The 14,816-nt window shown below is 39.8% G+C and overlaps 1 protein-coding gene across 9 annotated transcripts in view; it reads right to left on the reverse strand.

Annotated features, from left to right (window-relative positions):
* The window catches only part of PPFIBP1 (PPFIA binding protein 1), a 173,184-nt gene that overhangs the window by 41,157 nt on the left and 117,211 nt on the right, over positions 1-14,816 (reverse strand). For all 9 annotated transcript variants that reach the window (XM_019452310.2, XM_019452309.2, XM_019452307.2 and 6 more), the window contains 3 exons: positions 6,591-6,677; positions 5,282-5,395; positions 4,228-4,359 (listed from right to left, as the gene is read on the reverse strand). In XM_019452310.2, coding sequence (XP_019307855.2) covers positions 4,228-4,359; positions 5,282-5,395; positions 6,591-6,677 — 333 coding nt within the window. The remainder of the gene's footprint in view (positions 1-4,227; positions 4,360-5,281; positions 5,396-6,590; positions 6,678-14,816) is intronic.

Below are 14,816 nucleotides of genomic sequence, written 5' to 3' on the forward strand. Positions count from 1 at the left end.
AAAGAGATAAAACTTTCTTAACGAGGGGTTATTCTAAACTTCTATGTGTAATGATTCACACATAAGGAAAGGGATGCCACAAGGAAATACACTTTCCAGAAAACCCACAGGCTTTTAAATTGGACGTGGTTTCTTGTAAAATGGGGGAGAGTATTACTTAGCATTATTACACAATAACTACTCATTAGTTATTATTTCAATTATTAATACAATATTTCAATAAGAGGATGTCTATTTTCTCCTTTTATCAATGAGGTTGTGAACTGTGTGACATCATTTAATAACATTTTACTTGTGATTCTTTATCTACACATTCAAGAGTCATGTTTAAGGAAAATGTCAGTTTCTCCCATTTGTTAATCATCCTTGCATAATACAAATTCTTAGTGATTTTCCTTCATCTTTTTTATGTATATCTTTCCACTTTCTCATAGTTAAAGAGCTTTGAATTCCTATTTGGTATTGTTTTATTTTACCTCTAGAAATAGTGACAATTTGCAAAGAAAAAGAAATAACTGAAGTAAACAATTATAAATCGAGGTCATTTTTCTATTCAAAAAAAACCCTACCCAAGTATACTTTGAGGCAACATTGTTGGTATGAATGTAAATCTCCAACATGAACTATAATAACCCAAGCTGGAAAATCTGGAAATAGTCCCTTAATATAAAACTTTAAAAACTGGAATACAAATTATTTCCAACTAATTTCTTATCAGAATTTCGGTTCTTTTTAAAAAGAAAATCTCCCTTTTTCCCTTTCAGAGAAACTCTTTAGGCTCCACAGAAGTTCAGTTTCTGACATCTGCACTCTTACCAGAAGGGGGCACTGTTGAATAATGCTAAGCATCTCCTATCAGCCATTCCTGGGACAGGCAAGTCCTCAATATTCCAAGGTTTCAAGACTTTTACCCCTAATCTTTTGGAAGTGCCTATACTTCTTCCCCACTCCAATATTTTCTTAGAAATTAATCTCCAAATAATCTAAAATTCTAAAACAAAGTTTAAGAATTTTGGATTCATGAGACAGCCATGGAAATTTGTTTTTATTTTAAGGAGGCTCCTCCCCACCCAATGTGGGGCGTGAACTCATGACCCTAAGATCAAGAGTAGCATGCTCTACCAACTGAACCACCCCAAAACATTTTATTTTTATTAAGGGAACAATACTATGAAAATTAACATATTCAATTCAGCTTTAATTCTGCGGGCTATTTTAATTAATATGTTACAAAGTTTATCACACTTCTTATAATCTCTGGGTATATATGAGCTATATATTTTGCCAATAGTGTTGAATATTTATTAGAAAGTTATCAGGGATGGAGTTTACTGAAAGTGTGATGACAAAATCACTTTGCTTATGATTGAAAGTGCATGAGAGGCTCCCGGATGGCTCAGTCTGTTGGAGGTCTGTCTTCAGCTTAGGTCATGATCTCACGGTTCACGGGTTCGAGCCCCACATCGGGCTCTGTGCTGACAGCTCAGAGCCTGGAGCTGCTTCGGATTCTGTGTCTCCCTCTCTCTCTGCCCCTTCTGCGCTCATGCTCTCTCTCTCTCAAAAATAAACAAACATTAAAAAAAGAAAAAAAAAGTGCATGAGTGAAGCAGGGAGGTGCCAGGAAAAAAAATTTTATTAAAAATAAAAAAAAGTAGACAAACTCAGATGTAAATAATGCTCTAGAGTCTTAAAAAAAATCGTGACATGTCCGCTTCTATTTAAGTCCTAGTGTTCAGTTAACATCTCAGATCCAATTAACCAGTCGTGAAAGTTAAGACTCCCCCTAAACTCTAAGAATACAATGGAAAACACCAACTCTTGATCCCTAAACACTCTAACTTCTTTCCCTGTACCGGAGTTAGCTCCTCTGTATGTAGTCTACCTGCCGACTGGATTCTATCATGTTATGTAGCAGCTGGGGTCAGGGAATGACAGAAAGGAAAAAGAGGAAAATATCCAAACAGATTTTTTTTTAATATTTATTTTATTTTTTTTTTTGAGAGAGAGAAAGAGAGAGAGAGAGCAAACTGGGGAGGGGCAGAGAGAGAGGGAGACAGAAGACCCAAAGCAGGCTCTGGGCTGACAGCAGAAAGCCCGATCAAGACTCGAAATCATGAACCGTGAGATCATGACTTGAGCCGAAGTTGAACCGCTCAACTGACTGAGCCATCCAGGTGCTCCTCATGCACTTTCAAATCGTAAGCAAAGTGATTTTGTCATCACACGTCAGGTGCCTCTCCAAATAGATTTTCAAAGAAAGCACAAAAGTGACAACTTTGGAGAAATCTGTTTTAAGAGCCCCAGTCTCAATCAAGTGAGAAACATGCTCATATAGGTGACCGACCAGGAACTTCAGAAGATTAAAACATGAACCAGCTTAGGGATTTCCTTTTGCTGCTGAGGAAGTAACACACACGTCAAGACTTTTCATTATAGTTCCACCTTTCACAGAAAATTTAATTTTGAAAACAGCAATGGAGTAAATCTCATTACATCAAATCTATGTAGGGCTTTCATACAGTGGCTAATATACATAATGTACTTCATATTATGATGGTAAGTAGTTGGCTGGAAATAAATGTTTGAAATGAAAATAGAGGGGGAAAAGAACTTAAATGATTTCTTCTCCTCTCTCCTTCTTGGTACCCACTTTCTAATCCAGTATGACAACTCTCCATACTCCAACCAAGGAAAAAAAATTTTGTGAAAAAAGAGATGGCCCTAGGAGAGAAGGAAGTCCTGCAGCTCTTCATATTTCTTTTCTTTTTTTTTTTTTTTTAATGTTTACTTTTGAGAGACAGAGACAGAGCCTGAGCGGGTAGGGGCAGAGAGAGGGAGACACAGAATCCAAAGGAGGCTCCAGGCTCTGAGCTGTCAGCACAGAGCCCAACGCAGGGCTCGAACTCAGCAACTGCGAGATCATGACCTGAGCTGAAGTCAGACACTTAACCCACTGAGCCACCCAGGAGCCCCCTTTTGTCAAATAAATAAATTTCAAATGGATATGCTCTTTCCCCAACAACAAATAAGCAAATAAAAGACCCAGATTAATAAAATAGTACAAAAAACAAAGCAGGTTTAACCACAAAAATGAGTACTTCAAGCTGTAGAATCTATCCCAAGTTTCACTAAAGTTTAGTGAGCTTTATTTAATTGGAATGCTTTATGTGTGGAATAGACCCAAAGTAGAAGGCCAAACTAAATAAACTCTAAAAATCTGGGTTTTTTTTATGATTATATAATGAAAGCATGTTTTCTATACATATTTAAAGACTTACTTATTATATAGTAAACAATCAGTGTAACTTAATAATAGCTTTTAAGGGCACCTGGGTGGCTCAGTCGGTTAAACATCTGACTTCGGCTCATGTCATGATCTCATGGTTCGTGAGTTCGTGGCCCGCATCAGGCTCTGTGCTGACAGCTCAGGGCCTGGAGCCCGCTTCAGATTCTGTGTCTCCCTCTCTCTCTACCCATCCCCCACTTGTGTTCATTTTCCCTCTCTCCCTCCCCCTCTCTCTCTCCCTCTCTTCCTTCCTCTCTTAGAAATAATAAATGAATAAACTTAATAGCTTTTAGTAAAATGGTACACTTAAACCCATTATTTCCACAACAAAGAAAACCACTATGGATGGACAGAAGGATGGACAGACAGATGAATAGACAGAAGCTCCAAATATCATGAAGGCAAAAGTATTCCTAAAGACTAGTGAATGGATTAATATTTAATATCAAAACTCTCACTACAAATATTGCCATTTAGCATTTAGTGATAAAAAGTCAATGTACTTAAAGTTAATTCTTTTTTTTTTGCATTTTTTTTTTCAACGTTTTTTATTTATTTTTGGGACAGAGAGAGACAGAGCATGAACGGGGGAGGGGCAGAGAGAGAGGGAGACACAGAATCAGAAACAGGCTCCAGGCTCCGAGCCATCAGCCCAGAGCCTGACGCAGGGCTCGAACTCACGGACCGCGAGATCGTGACCTGGCTGAAGTCGGACGCTTAACCGACTGCGCCACCCAGGCGCCCCTAAAGTTAATTCTTAAAAAGAAGCATGGATGAGTGAGAGCATATAGTAATTAACTGTCTTGCCTCACACCTACAAGGAATTTCCACTTGCTCTAGAGATATGTGTATGAGATACACACACACACACACACACACGCACACACACACGCACACACACACGTACCTATCTGTATATAAAGAGAGGGGGTGTCACTTACCTCTGTGTCTCTGAACCTGTCTTCATAGTCCAATCTGTCCTTCTCTACAGCCGTCAGTTTTAGCTTCAAGTTAGAGATTTCAGCCATCAGATCCAACTTCTGAGTCTCTAAGGATGTCCTACTCAGAAGCTCCTATTAGAATTTAAGAGATACATTCAAAAGTTGTTTTATTATCAGTAGTCACATATGGATGTGTCTCACAACTGCGAAGTGGTTAACTATCCAGTTGGGAAAGATTAATTACTAAATAGATAAAATTTGAAAAAATTATTTGCTTTAACTTTCATTGAGCAGAACTAAACACACGCCGGCTTATTGGGGAGACATACATTATACAGATACATACATACATATATATCATAAGCCTTAAATGCTGCCAAGCCTGATTATAACACCGATGACAACATGTTTGCTAAGCAAAAGGCACCGTTCTGACATGTTTTAAGTGGTTCGATCCTCAAAACAACCTTATGAAGTAAAAGCTCCTAAAGGTAACTCATGAATTATCCTCATTCAACAAATAAGGAGGGTGAGGAACAGAGAGATTAAGAACTCTCCTCAAGGAAATGGCAGAGATAAGACTCAAACCAAAACAGTCTCCTTCCAGGGTGTCAGAGTGTACCCTATACATATTATAGGTCCTCTCAAATATGAGCACTGTGTGTGTGTGTGTGTGTGTGTGTGTGTGTGTGTGTGTGTGTGTGTGTGTACATAAATTACAAGTTGGTTTTTTGGGTGTTTTGTTTTTTTTCAGTTAAAGGTACTTACCTTTTTTCCTAATCATGCACTATATGCTCATGGATGGGCGTTAGGAAACCATATGAAAGCATAAAGAAGAACATTAAAATTATCTACAATCCTATCAGTATTTTATTCCAGACTGTAATTACGTGAAGTTTTAAGACCCCGCTACTCTAGGTTTTTGCTTAAACTATGCCGGTCTAAGTGAGTCATGAGATTTACTGCTGCATCAGAGTGAACACTACACGTAAATGTAGCATTTCAAATAGTTGAGCAAGAAAATCGCACCTTGGTGCCAGCTTCTGTACATTACCTGCTGCAGCATTTCTTCTGTGGCGTTCAGCTTCTCCCTGTGCTCTTCAAGACAAAACTCCAAATCTCGAATCTTCTCTCCCTGAGCCTCTACCTGGTCTGTTAACACACTTACCTGTATTGAGAGCAAAATACTGCAATGGATTAGGAAGAATGTGGGTCCCACTGCAAACTTTATTTCTCTAAATAGAAAAAAAACTGGAATGATGTCACTACTCATTTGGTTGTAAAGGAAAAACCTGTCAATTTGTAAGACAGCAGTCCTTTACACTCCTACTTCAGATGCTTGTTGATCTGAGGACTCCAATTTTTAAGGAGGTTGGGGTGATTGGGAATGTGCGATACCTTATATTTATAGGTTAAAATCATTTCATTTTATGCGAGAGAGCATGTTAACAAATCATCTTTTTCAGGGGGTGGGGTGGAAGAGGGAAATAATACTAGAAATTAAGATAGACAATGGAGTTAATGTCTGAAAGAGAAGGACTATTCAGGTTTGGTACTTCACAAAGAATAAAGAAAAGGATCCACGGAACTCAAATTCCATGAGATCTTTCATGATCACATTGTCTACATATGTGTTCCAATCTAGGATGTAACTCAAAGATCCATAAGGAGATACTGGATTAGTCTTTTATCTTCAGTGGTTATTGAAAATCTGAGTCTTTCCCCAACAATCACCAGCCTAGTAAATACACTGCAAATCATTTAGCTCAAAACCAAAATACACACACACACACACACACACACACACACACACACACACACACACACGTATGTATATGTGTGTGTGTGTGTGTGTGTGTGTGTGTGTGTGTATATATATATATTTGTCAAGCATTTAAAACACTACAAAGAAAAGAACTCAAATTTGGCTAATAAACCAGACTCCACTACTCACTTTATGTTTTGTTTGTCTCATGGTATCATTTTTAAAATTGAAAAATTAAACATATTCCAAATGAGAAATATGCATATTTATGAATATATATAGTATATATGAAATTATAATATCTGCTGTATATTTAAAAAGTCAGATCAAATAAGATGACAGATCAGATCAGAAAATCAGTTTAGATGACACCGTGCCTGCCGTCAGAGGAGCCAAGGCGGATTCTAGCTCACTCTAGACTAGGTAAGCAAACCCTGTTCTCCCACAGTACCCACCTCTCCCTGTTGTCTTCAGATGGCCTATGCACTTACTTCTGGTAGAAGTCTGGCTCCTGTAAGCATCTGAATACACCATCCCAATTTAAAATGGTCTTTGTAAATACATCATGAAGAAAGAAGAACATTTTAAAATCACTTGCCTGAAGAACGAGAGATTCTTTATCATTTTCTAAACGGGCTAGCCTTTCTTGATACACCTCTCCATTCCCAGGCAGGTGTCCATTTGTCTGAAAAAAAAAAAAAAACAAAATAAAATAATGTATGTAAGGCTCGACTCTCTTTAAAACTAAACCGCTGTGGGCAAACAAAATTGCATATGTTTTTAATCCAAGGAACCTGAATGGACTTGGGCACAGCTGTTGCTGTCATTAACAGAAAATATGAGATTGCAACTTGGTTCATTTAGCTTAAAATAGGTAAAACAGGCATGTCAGGCATTTAGGCATATTATCACCAAACTAGACAATTTCTCATCAAGCAGAAAATCATGACCTAAGAGGAGTGGTGGCTACTAATATTTACTGGCAGGTGGATACACACCCAAATCATGCAAAGCTTCACATGTGTGTGATCAGGCACAAAACCCCTATTTCCCCACAAATGCTCAGTGCCACTAATTCTGGGTGGAGACAGTGGGAATGTCCTGGGACACCCTTCTGTTCTTCCCCTCTCCTCCCCCCAAATTCCAAATCCAGGACTGTAAACGCCTGCTTTACACGGGAGGCAGCGGGGACAGCTCACACAAGCTTCTTCCCTGCTACTCACGTCCAAATCACAGGGCTAGTCTTCCCTCTGTCTTTGAAACCTTTCTTTCTTCCCCTGCAAGCTTTGCAGTCAGTCCACCGTGACTTTCCCAGGCAGCACTGACTAGCCATCCTTATCAGCAACTTACCAATTTCCATCCTGACTTCATTAACTTCTTGTGAGATTGCTTGGTCCTACAATGATACCCAGCTCCTGCCAGAGCCTGTAAATGGGCATCATCCTACAAACAGAGCACTTGGCCCAGGGCTCTGCTTAGATTAGTGCTCACTGTCTTCCCCTCCCTCTGGCACCCATGTCTTTTCTTATCAGATTCAGATATGTTTACGCGTGGCATAAATGCCAAAGGAAGTATAGATTGGGGAAGCAAGTCTCATTTTTTTTTCTCACCAGTCTCATATATGAAAGTCATTAAAGAGGCACATGAAAAGGCTTGCAGACAACAGACAACATAAAAACGTCATTTTGAAATACAGTATATGTGGTATGTCCCTTGTTATCTCATTTAAATACCTCATAACCATATAATATGTAATCCCAATAGAATTTCTTGATTCCTCATTGAAGTACAACAGAAAGAAAAGCCACTGGAGCTCAAATTGGTTAGATGGGGCCATCCAGAGTTCAATCAAAAGAGCAAATAACTTCAGATTTAGAATCAGAGAAAATACAAACTACAGCCTAACCACCCAGGACCTGGCTAATGTGACATCCATTATTTTCCAGAATTAATTGGTACTATTATTCTACCTTCCCAAATAATGTAGTTTCCAGTACAAATTGTGGGAATAACAAAAGCCATCTGTTGAGGAGAACACACACACACACACACACACACACACACACACACACACACACACAGGGGAGCTTTCATAAAAAACGAAATTTCAAGATGTTGCTTCTAAAAACTTAGATGCACTGGATATATTTCCCATGAGGCAACTAAAGAATCAGAAGCTAATTTAATAAGCCTACAATGTGTATTTAGAATGGATAAAAATTTTAATATCAGCTGCTGGACCACATACCTGCACAATTACCACAGCATAATTCTGTTCATATTGTAAACTGAAGGACCCAGAATTAAATTACAAGTACTATGAGGAGTCAGATGGAATAGCCTGGAAGACTTTCAACCCTGGGGACCACCGTGAAAATGAAATTTATGTAACTTTTTTTTTTCTTAGCGTTTACTTATTTTGAGAGAGAGAGCACATGCGTGTGTGCATGCACGTGAGCAGGGGAGGGGCAGAGGGGGTAGAGAGAGAGAATCCCCGGTGGGCTCCACACTGTCAGTGAGAAGCCCAACACAGGGCTCAATCTCACGAACCGTAAGATCATGACCTGGGACGAAATCAAGAGTCAGATGCTTAAGTGACTGAGCCACTCAGGCGCCCCAAAATTTATGTAATTTCTTGAGGACATTTTTTGGAAAAGAGCCAGGATGTATATAATACATGTCCTCAATCTAAGGAAGTACTCAGACTGGCCCTGTATAGCTTTAAATTCCTCGTTCTGATTATGAACACTAGCAGGCAACTGCTTTTAAAGCCCCATGCAAGCAAATCTTTATAAACTGATACATTTCATTAGATAGACAAAAAAAAAAAAAAAAAAAAAAAAAAGGTTTCTGTTCAATGAGGACAAAAAGTAAAAGTCATTATTCCTTCTGACTGAAGGAAATTACAGAAAGATTAGAAGTGTTTCTATAGCAAGTCCTACAAACGTTTTGTGAAGCTACTACATATGATATGGAAAGGAGAAGTTCCAAAATCAGTATCACAAAATTATCTTAAAATCACAATACTAGGGGCACCTGGGTGGCTCAGTTGGTTAAGCGACTCTTAATTTCGGCTCAGGTCATGATCTCCCAGTTTGTGGGACTGAGCCCTGCATCAGGCTCTGCACTGGCAGTGGAGACTGCTTGGGATTCTCTTTCCCTCTCTGCCCCTCTCCCACTCCTCCCTCTCTCCCCCTCCCTCTCTCTCAAAATAAATAAACTTAAAAAAATTAAATTACTAAAAATTGACTCACAATGAACATACTCACATTTCTCAAGACTACTGATATTTATGAGTGTTGATAATGCTTGAGTAATCAAAAAAAAAAAAACATTAAAAGTCACTATAGCAAAATGAAGCAAAAGTTAAGAGCCACCAATGGAGTAGTTGCATAATTTTAAAGTCCTGTGTTGATCTAGTCAAGTAGGTAAAGGTCTATTTTGTTCACACATTTATTTATATTTCTGCCAATTTTGTTACCTTTGCCTTATAAATGTTAGAGGTAAATTCCATCAGGCAAATATCCTACCACCTCTTTTTTCCCTCCGACTCTCATGCTCTGCCTACCAGACCACTCAAAAGCCAAACATGGCATGCTCTCTCACACACTAATTCTGTTCCTTCTGCATGGACAGTATTTCCCACCCTTTCCTCATTCTTTAAAGTCCAGTTCAATTAGAGCTTTGTCTGTCAAGTCTTCCTTGAATTACCTGTTCACTCACATGCCAGTTACAACATCCGGATGAACCCTCACCACAGCAGGCATCATACTGAATGGACTAGGTTATACTTGGCTACACATACGTCCCTCTCTTCCAACAAACTGCATTCTTTGTGAGTACGTCTGTCTTTGCATCTGACATACAATGAGTACGAACCAAATGAGCTGAATGAACAATGAGGGGTGTTCGATAAACATCCGATGAATGAAAGATGAATGAACGCTTGGTTTTAACTTGGCTTTCTTACATCTCAGCAAGTCTTTCATTCATGTTTCCCTACAACCTGGTATGTCCTCCATGGTCAACTTCAAGTCTGTATTGTCTCTTCCTACCATGTTTAGGAGGTGTTCCCAGAGCCTTTTTACTGGACTTTAGTAATTGAGACTATCTTGCATGAACCCCTTATGTAATGTGTTCTCCAAAGGATAATGTATAAACTGCCTCCAACATCTTTCCTTTCTTTCCCCCTGCCAATCTTGGGGGAATTGAGTCTTAACTCCTTCTAAAAGCTCATCATTGGGGCACTTAGGTGGCTCAGTTGGTTAAACATCTGAATTCAGCTCAGGTCATGATCTCACGGTTTGTGGGTTTGAGCCCCATGTCAGGTTCTGTGGTAAGAGCTCAGAGCCTGGAGCCTGCTTCATATTCTGTTTCTCCCTCTCTCTGCCCCTCCCCCACTCGTGCACGTGTTCACTCTCTCTCTCTCTCTCAAAAATAAACATTTTTAAAAAATTTTTTTTAAAAAAGCTCATTATTCCACGTATACTTTGGAACCTTAATTTCCTGCTTCTCCGAGACTCACAATGATCACCTCTATCCTTACCATTCTCAATTTCTTCCTCTTAATGAACTATCTTCCATTCTCCTTCTCCAACATCTACCCCAAGGCTTTGTGTCCAGCACTCTACTCACCCCCCCCCCCATTCCTTTTTGCCTCTACAAATCCATCTTTCAAAGTTCCTACCAATCCAGTTCCTACCCCCTCCTCCTTATGTTGTGCCATATTCTCTTCTCCCCCTCCACAGGCTTCCCTTCTGTGTCTGGTCTTGTCCTTCACAATTTAGCTTTTCATCATATTCTGCCATGGATAATTTATTAGTGATTTTATGACAGCTGGTCACTTATTCTTCCTAACAGTCCCTCAGTGCAAAAATGTTGTACATTTCTTTTGATTCTTCCAAGATTCTTATAAAATCATGAGCACATGGGGCACCTGGGTAGCTCAGTCAGTTAAGCATCTGACTTTGGCTCAGGTCATGATCTCATGGTTCATGAGTTTGAGCCCCACATTGGGCTCTGTGCTGACAGCTCAGAGCCTGGAGCCTGCTTTGGATTCTGTGTCTCCCTCTCTCTCTGCCCCTCCCCTGCTCATGCTCTGTCTCTCTCTCTCTCAAAAAGTAAATAATAAAACATTTCTTTAAATTTTTTTTATTTTTTAAAATTTACATCCAAATTAGTTAGCATATAATAAAACATTTTTTAAAAATTAAAAATCGTAGCATATAATTAAAAACATATTTAGTATAAACTCCTGTTGAGTCAATTGGGCATCCAGAGCATTGAACACCAGCCCAAATTACCTTACTCAAAATCCCAGAGATGCCTTCAGAATAACTCTTTCTACTTTAACTCATGATGCAACCCTTTACTGACTACATTTAGTCCACCTGAAAGTTTAAGTCAAACTTGGAATCAACTTGGGTGTTTCAATACCATATCCAGCTAGCAGTGCATGTGGAGGTGGGTGTGGGACACTCGGGAGGGAAGGGCAGGGGATCCAGCGGGACTGTAATAAGCATACTTTAATCAAGGAACTCATGGTGTTTGCCAGATTTTCCTGGCATGATGAGGGGAAAATGTCTGAAAAGTTCTATTTCTTACAGAATTATGAGATCTTAGAGTTAGTCAGGAACCACACCTGGGAATATGAATTGCCTGAATTCACATGGCAGGTGCTACAAATAACATTAGAGTCACAATATACCTCACCCATCACCACCTAAATAGAAGTTCTTTTTAGTGTTAATTTCCTTTCTTAAAAAAGTTTATTTATTTTGAGTGAGTGAGAAAGAGAGCACAGGCAGGGGAGGGGCAGAGAGAGAATCCCAAGCAGGCCTGTGCTGTAGGCTCAGAGTCCAATGTGGGGCTCAAACTCACGGACCTGAGATCATGAGATCATGATCTGAGCTGAAATCAAGAGTCGGACACTGAACTGACTGAGCCACCCAGGCACCCCTAATTTCCTTTTAATTATCAAATATACACACAATCAAGTATAAAGATATAATAAATGTTAGCATCTTGTCTCATGTGCCTCCCTTTCAAAAAATGTTTTATTATACAAAATTTTCAATATATATATATAAAAATAGAGACTAGCATGATGAAACTTTATATGCTCATCACACAGTACCAACAGGTATTATTTCAAAGTAGACAAGAACATTTTGCCCATTATTTTTCTGAAAGCATCATACTGTGTTTTCCTTTGATTTTCTTAGTTCTGTTGGTTTGCATTAGTCTACAGTTGTCTCCCTTTTCTCCCCAAACTTCATTTTGCTTTGTTCTTTCCTAAGCTCTGTTGTCCTGTCTAAATCCAAAATCAACACACAAGTAGTGATTTGCCACAATTATAGTTACTTACGTTGTAGCACAGAATTCATTTTGAATAGAACATTCCCAAAACACAACGGGGAGTAGCTAAATTAAAATGGGGAAAAGAACATCGGCTCAATTTTATAAGGACAACAAATGTTAAGAAATAGACTAGTACTATAACATACACACACGCAGCACCCCCCCTCCAACATCTACATACTATCCATCGAGGTCAACATACTTACTTTGAAAATTAGTTTTAAAAACTGCCATACAGTTTTTGATTTCATGATTACATTTTTAAAAATTCAGTATCAAAGAGTACCTAGGTGGCTCATTCAGTCGAGCGTCGACTTCAGCTCAGGTCATCATCTCACAGTTCGTGGGTTCGAGCCCCGTATCAGGCTCTCTGCTGTCAGTACAGAGCCTGGAACCTACTTCGGATCCTCTGTCCCCCTCTTTCTGCCCCTCCCTCCCTCTCTCTCTCTCACTCAAAAATAAACATTTAAAAAAAAATTCAGGATCAAGAAAGAAAAAGGAAGGCACAGCCCACTAAAGCTCTTCTAATTAAATGTTATCTCCAGCTACCAAAGGAAACATCTCACACAAGGTCCTCATGCTTCCTAATCAGTTGCATGCAGACATTCTCTACTGCTGCATGCATACATTCATTGCCTGCTCTCTACTAGACACTCTCGTAGAATAGACTGAGAAAGACCTGAAAGCCATGAACATCACAGTCAACATTTTACCGGGGTTCAACAGCACAAGAAAGCATCTCCCACACTACCGACCATAGAATCAAAGAATATGGTATCAACAACGTTAGAAATCATGCCACCAGGCTGCAGGACTCTGCTCCCTTTCCTCTCACCAAGTATGATGGAATGAGGGTGGTGAGGCTTCATCCTTGTGCTGTAATTATCTCGGGGCAACACCACTGCCATTCGGGGCCACTGGAGCATCCCGTCTGGTTGGCTGGTGCCCCTTTTACTATCTACTGTACCTCTGACTCGGTCAGTCTTGAAACATTCCATCTATTTTTCCCTCTGAAGATTCTGTTGTGGCTCTAAAAAGGAAATACGATGCCAAGGCAACAAGGACAACCTCTTTGGAAAGCCCTCTATTCCAAAATCTCATCTCTGCTCAAAAAGGAAACCAAAGGGAGAAATCAATCTCATATACACTTCATCACGCCCAAAAAGCCCAATCATGACCCTCTTCCAGGAAAGACATCAGTTTATTCAGTGTTGTCAGGAAGTTCATCAAAGACAGAAGCTCAGAATAAGCCTGAATACACTCTGTTCTTTCCAAGACTGCAGATGTGGTCAAAAATCAGACTACGGCTTTTACTTCTACATTTTAATTTTCTCAGTACTTGTCTTCCAGAGACAAAACATCTTCTTAACTCGACAGCCAACTGGAGCAAAATCCAGTGCTCTGGGGTGAGACGAACCACAGCGGTAGGCCAGCTTCTAAGATCCACGACTCCAAAAACAGAGCTACATCTCAAATACTTGCAAGAACAGCAGATGCCAAGCGCTTTCATCTGCTGTTCTCATTAGAAACATCTGGAGGGAGCCTCCCTTGAAGTATCTGGGTGTCTCTGTTGCCAAAATATCAAGTGCCAAGATACACTGGCTGGCCCATGATGCAGCTAATGCATGCACAGCTCCTTATTTGTGCAGCCACGGCCAGCACAGGGTGAGTGAGATGGATTTCTTTAGTGTCTTCCGAAAGATTCTTTTAGACACCTCACTTGAGTAGGGAAGATGGGCACTGGCCCTTCCTCACTTTGTTTTCATGTGCACCACTATGCTCAAAGTAGGGAGAGGGGTTTATGTGGAGACTACATTATCCCGGTACCAAGAATATGCCAAAGCCCTCTGAGTTACAGAAGGATGAAGAATAGAAGATGAAGGCCTAGGAGCTAAGGCCCAGCTCCTATTCTAGTAGGAGAATTATTCATTCATTCATTCAACATCATTCATTCATTTATTCAACATTTGCTGAAAGCCAGCTATGTGACCAGATGCAGATACAGCAAGAGAATCTTCTACTTTGAGAAGGGCTAACATGAGATGAAGAAAAAATACTGTCCCTATTTTCCTTGCCACTTCCTCTTTCTTTGCTCACTTTCATGAAATAACAGACAAGTCTCTTTCCATTCAATCCTAACCAACATTGGTGGCCAGGGTTTTCATTCAAAGTGCATCTCTCACTTATCACACTGCACTGGCTTCCTTCAAGAATTCTGCTGACTCGGTCCACTTGCTTTCCTGTGCCTGTGGACACTTTTCATGGGAGTTTATCAGAAGCCTGGTACCAGAGGGGAAGAGCAGCTTTAACTTTAGCTAGGATGTCTCAGCGAGATGCTGCATAACTCAGAGAATTGTGACCACGTACCGAATACAATCTGAATGTACCTTGTTTACCAAGGCTTGAAAAAACATCCCCCAGAGGCACACATGAGAAGAGAAGCTGGCCAGAGAGCAGCGGGGGA

Source organism: Panthera pardus, unplaced genomic scaffold, assembly GCF_024362965.1.
Source record: "Panthera pardus isolate Hobbes unplaced genomic scaffold, ASM2436296v1 HiC_scaffold_6, whole genome shotgun sequence".
NCBI classification, from domain to species: domain Eukaryota; kingdom Metazoa; phylum Chordata; class Mammalia; order Carnivora; family Felidae; genus Panthera; species Panthera pardus.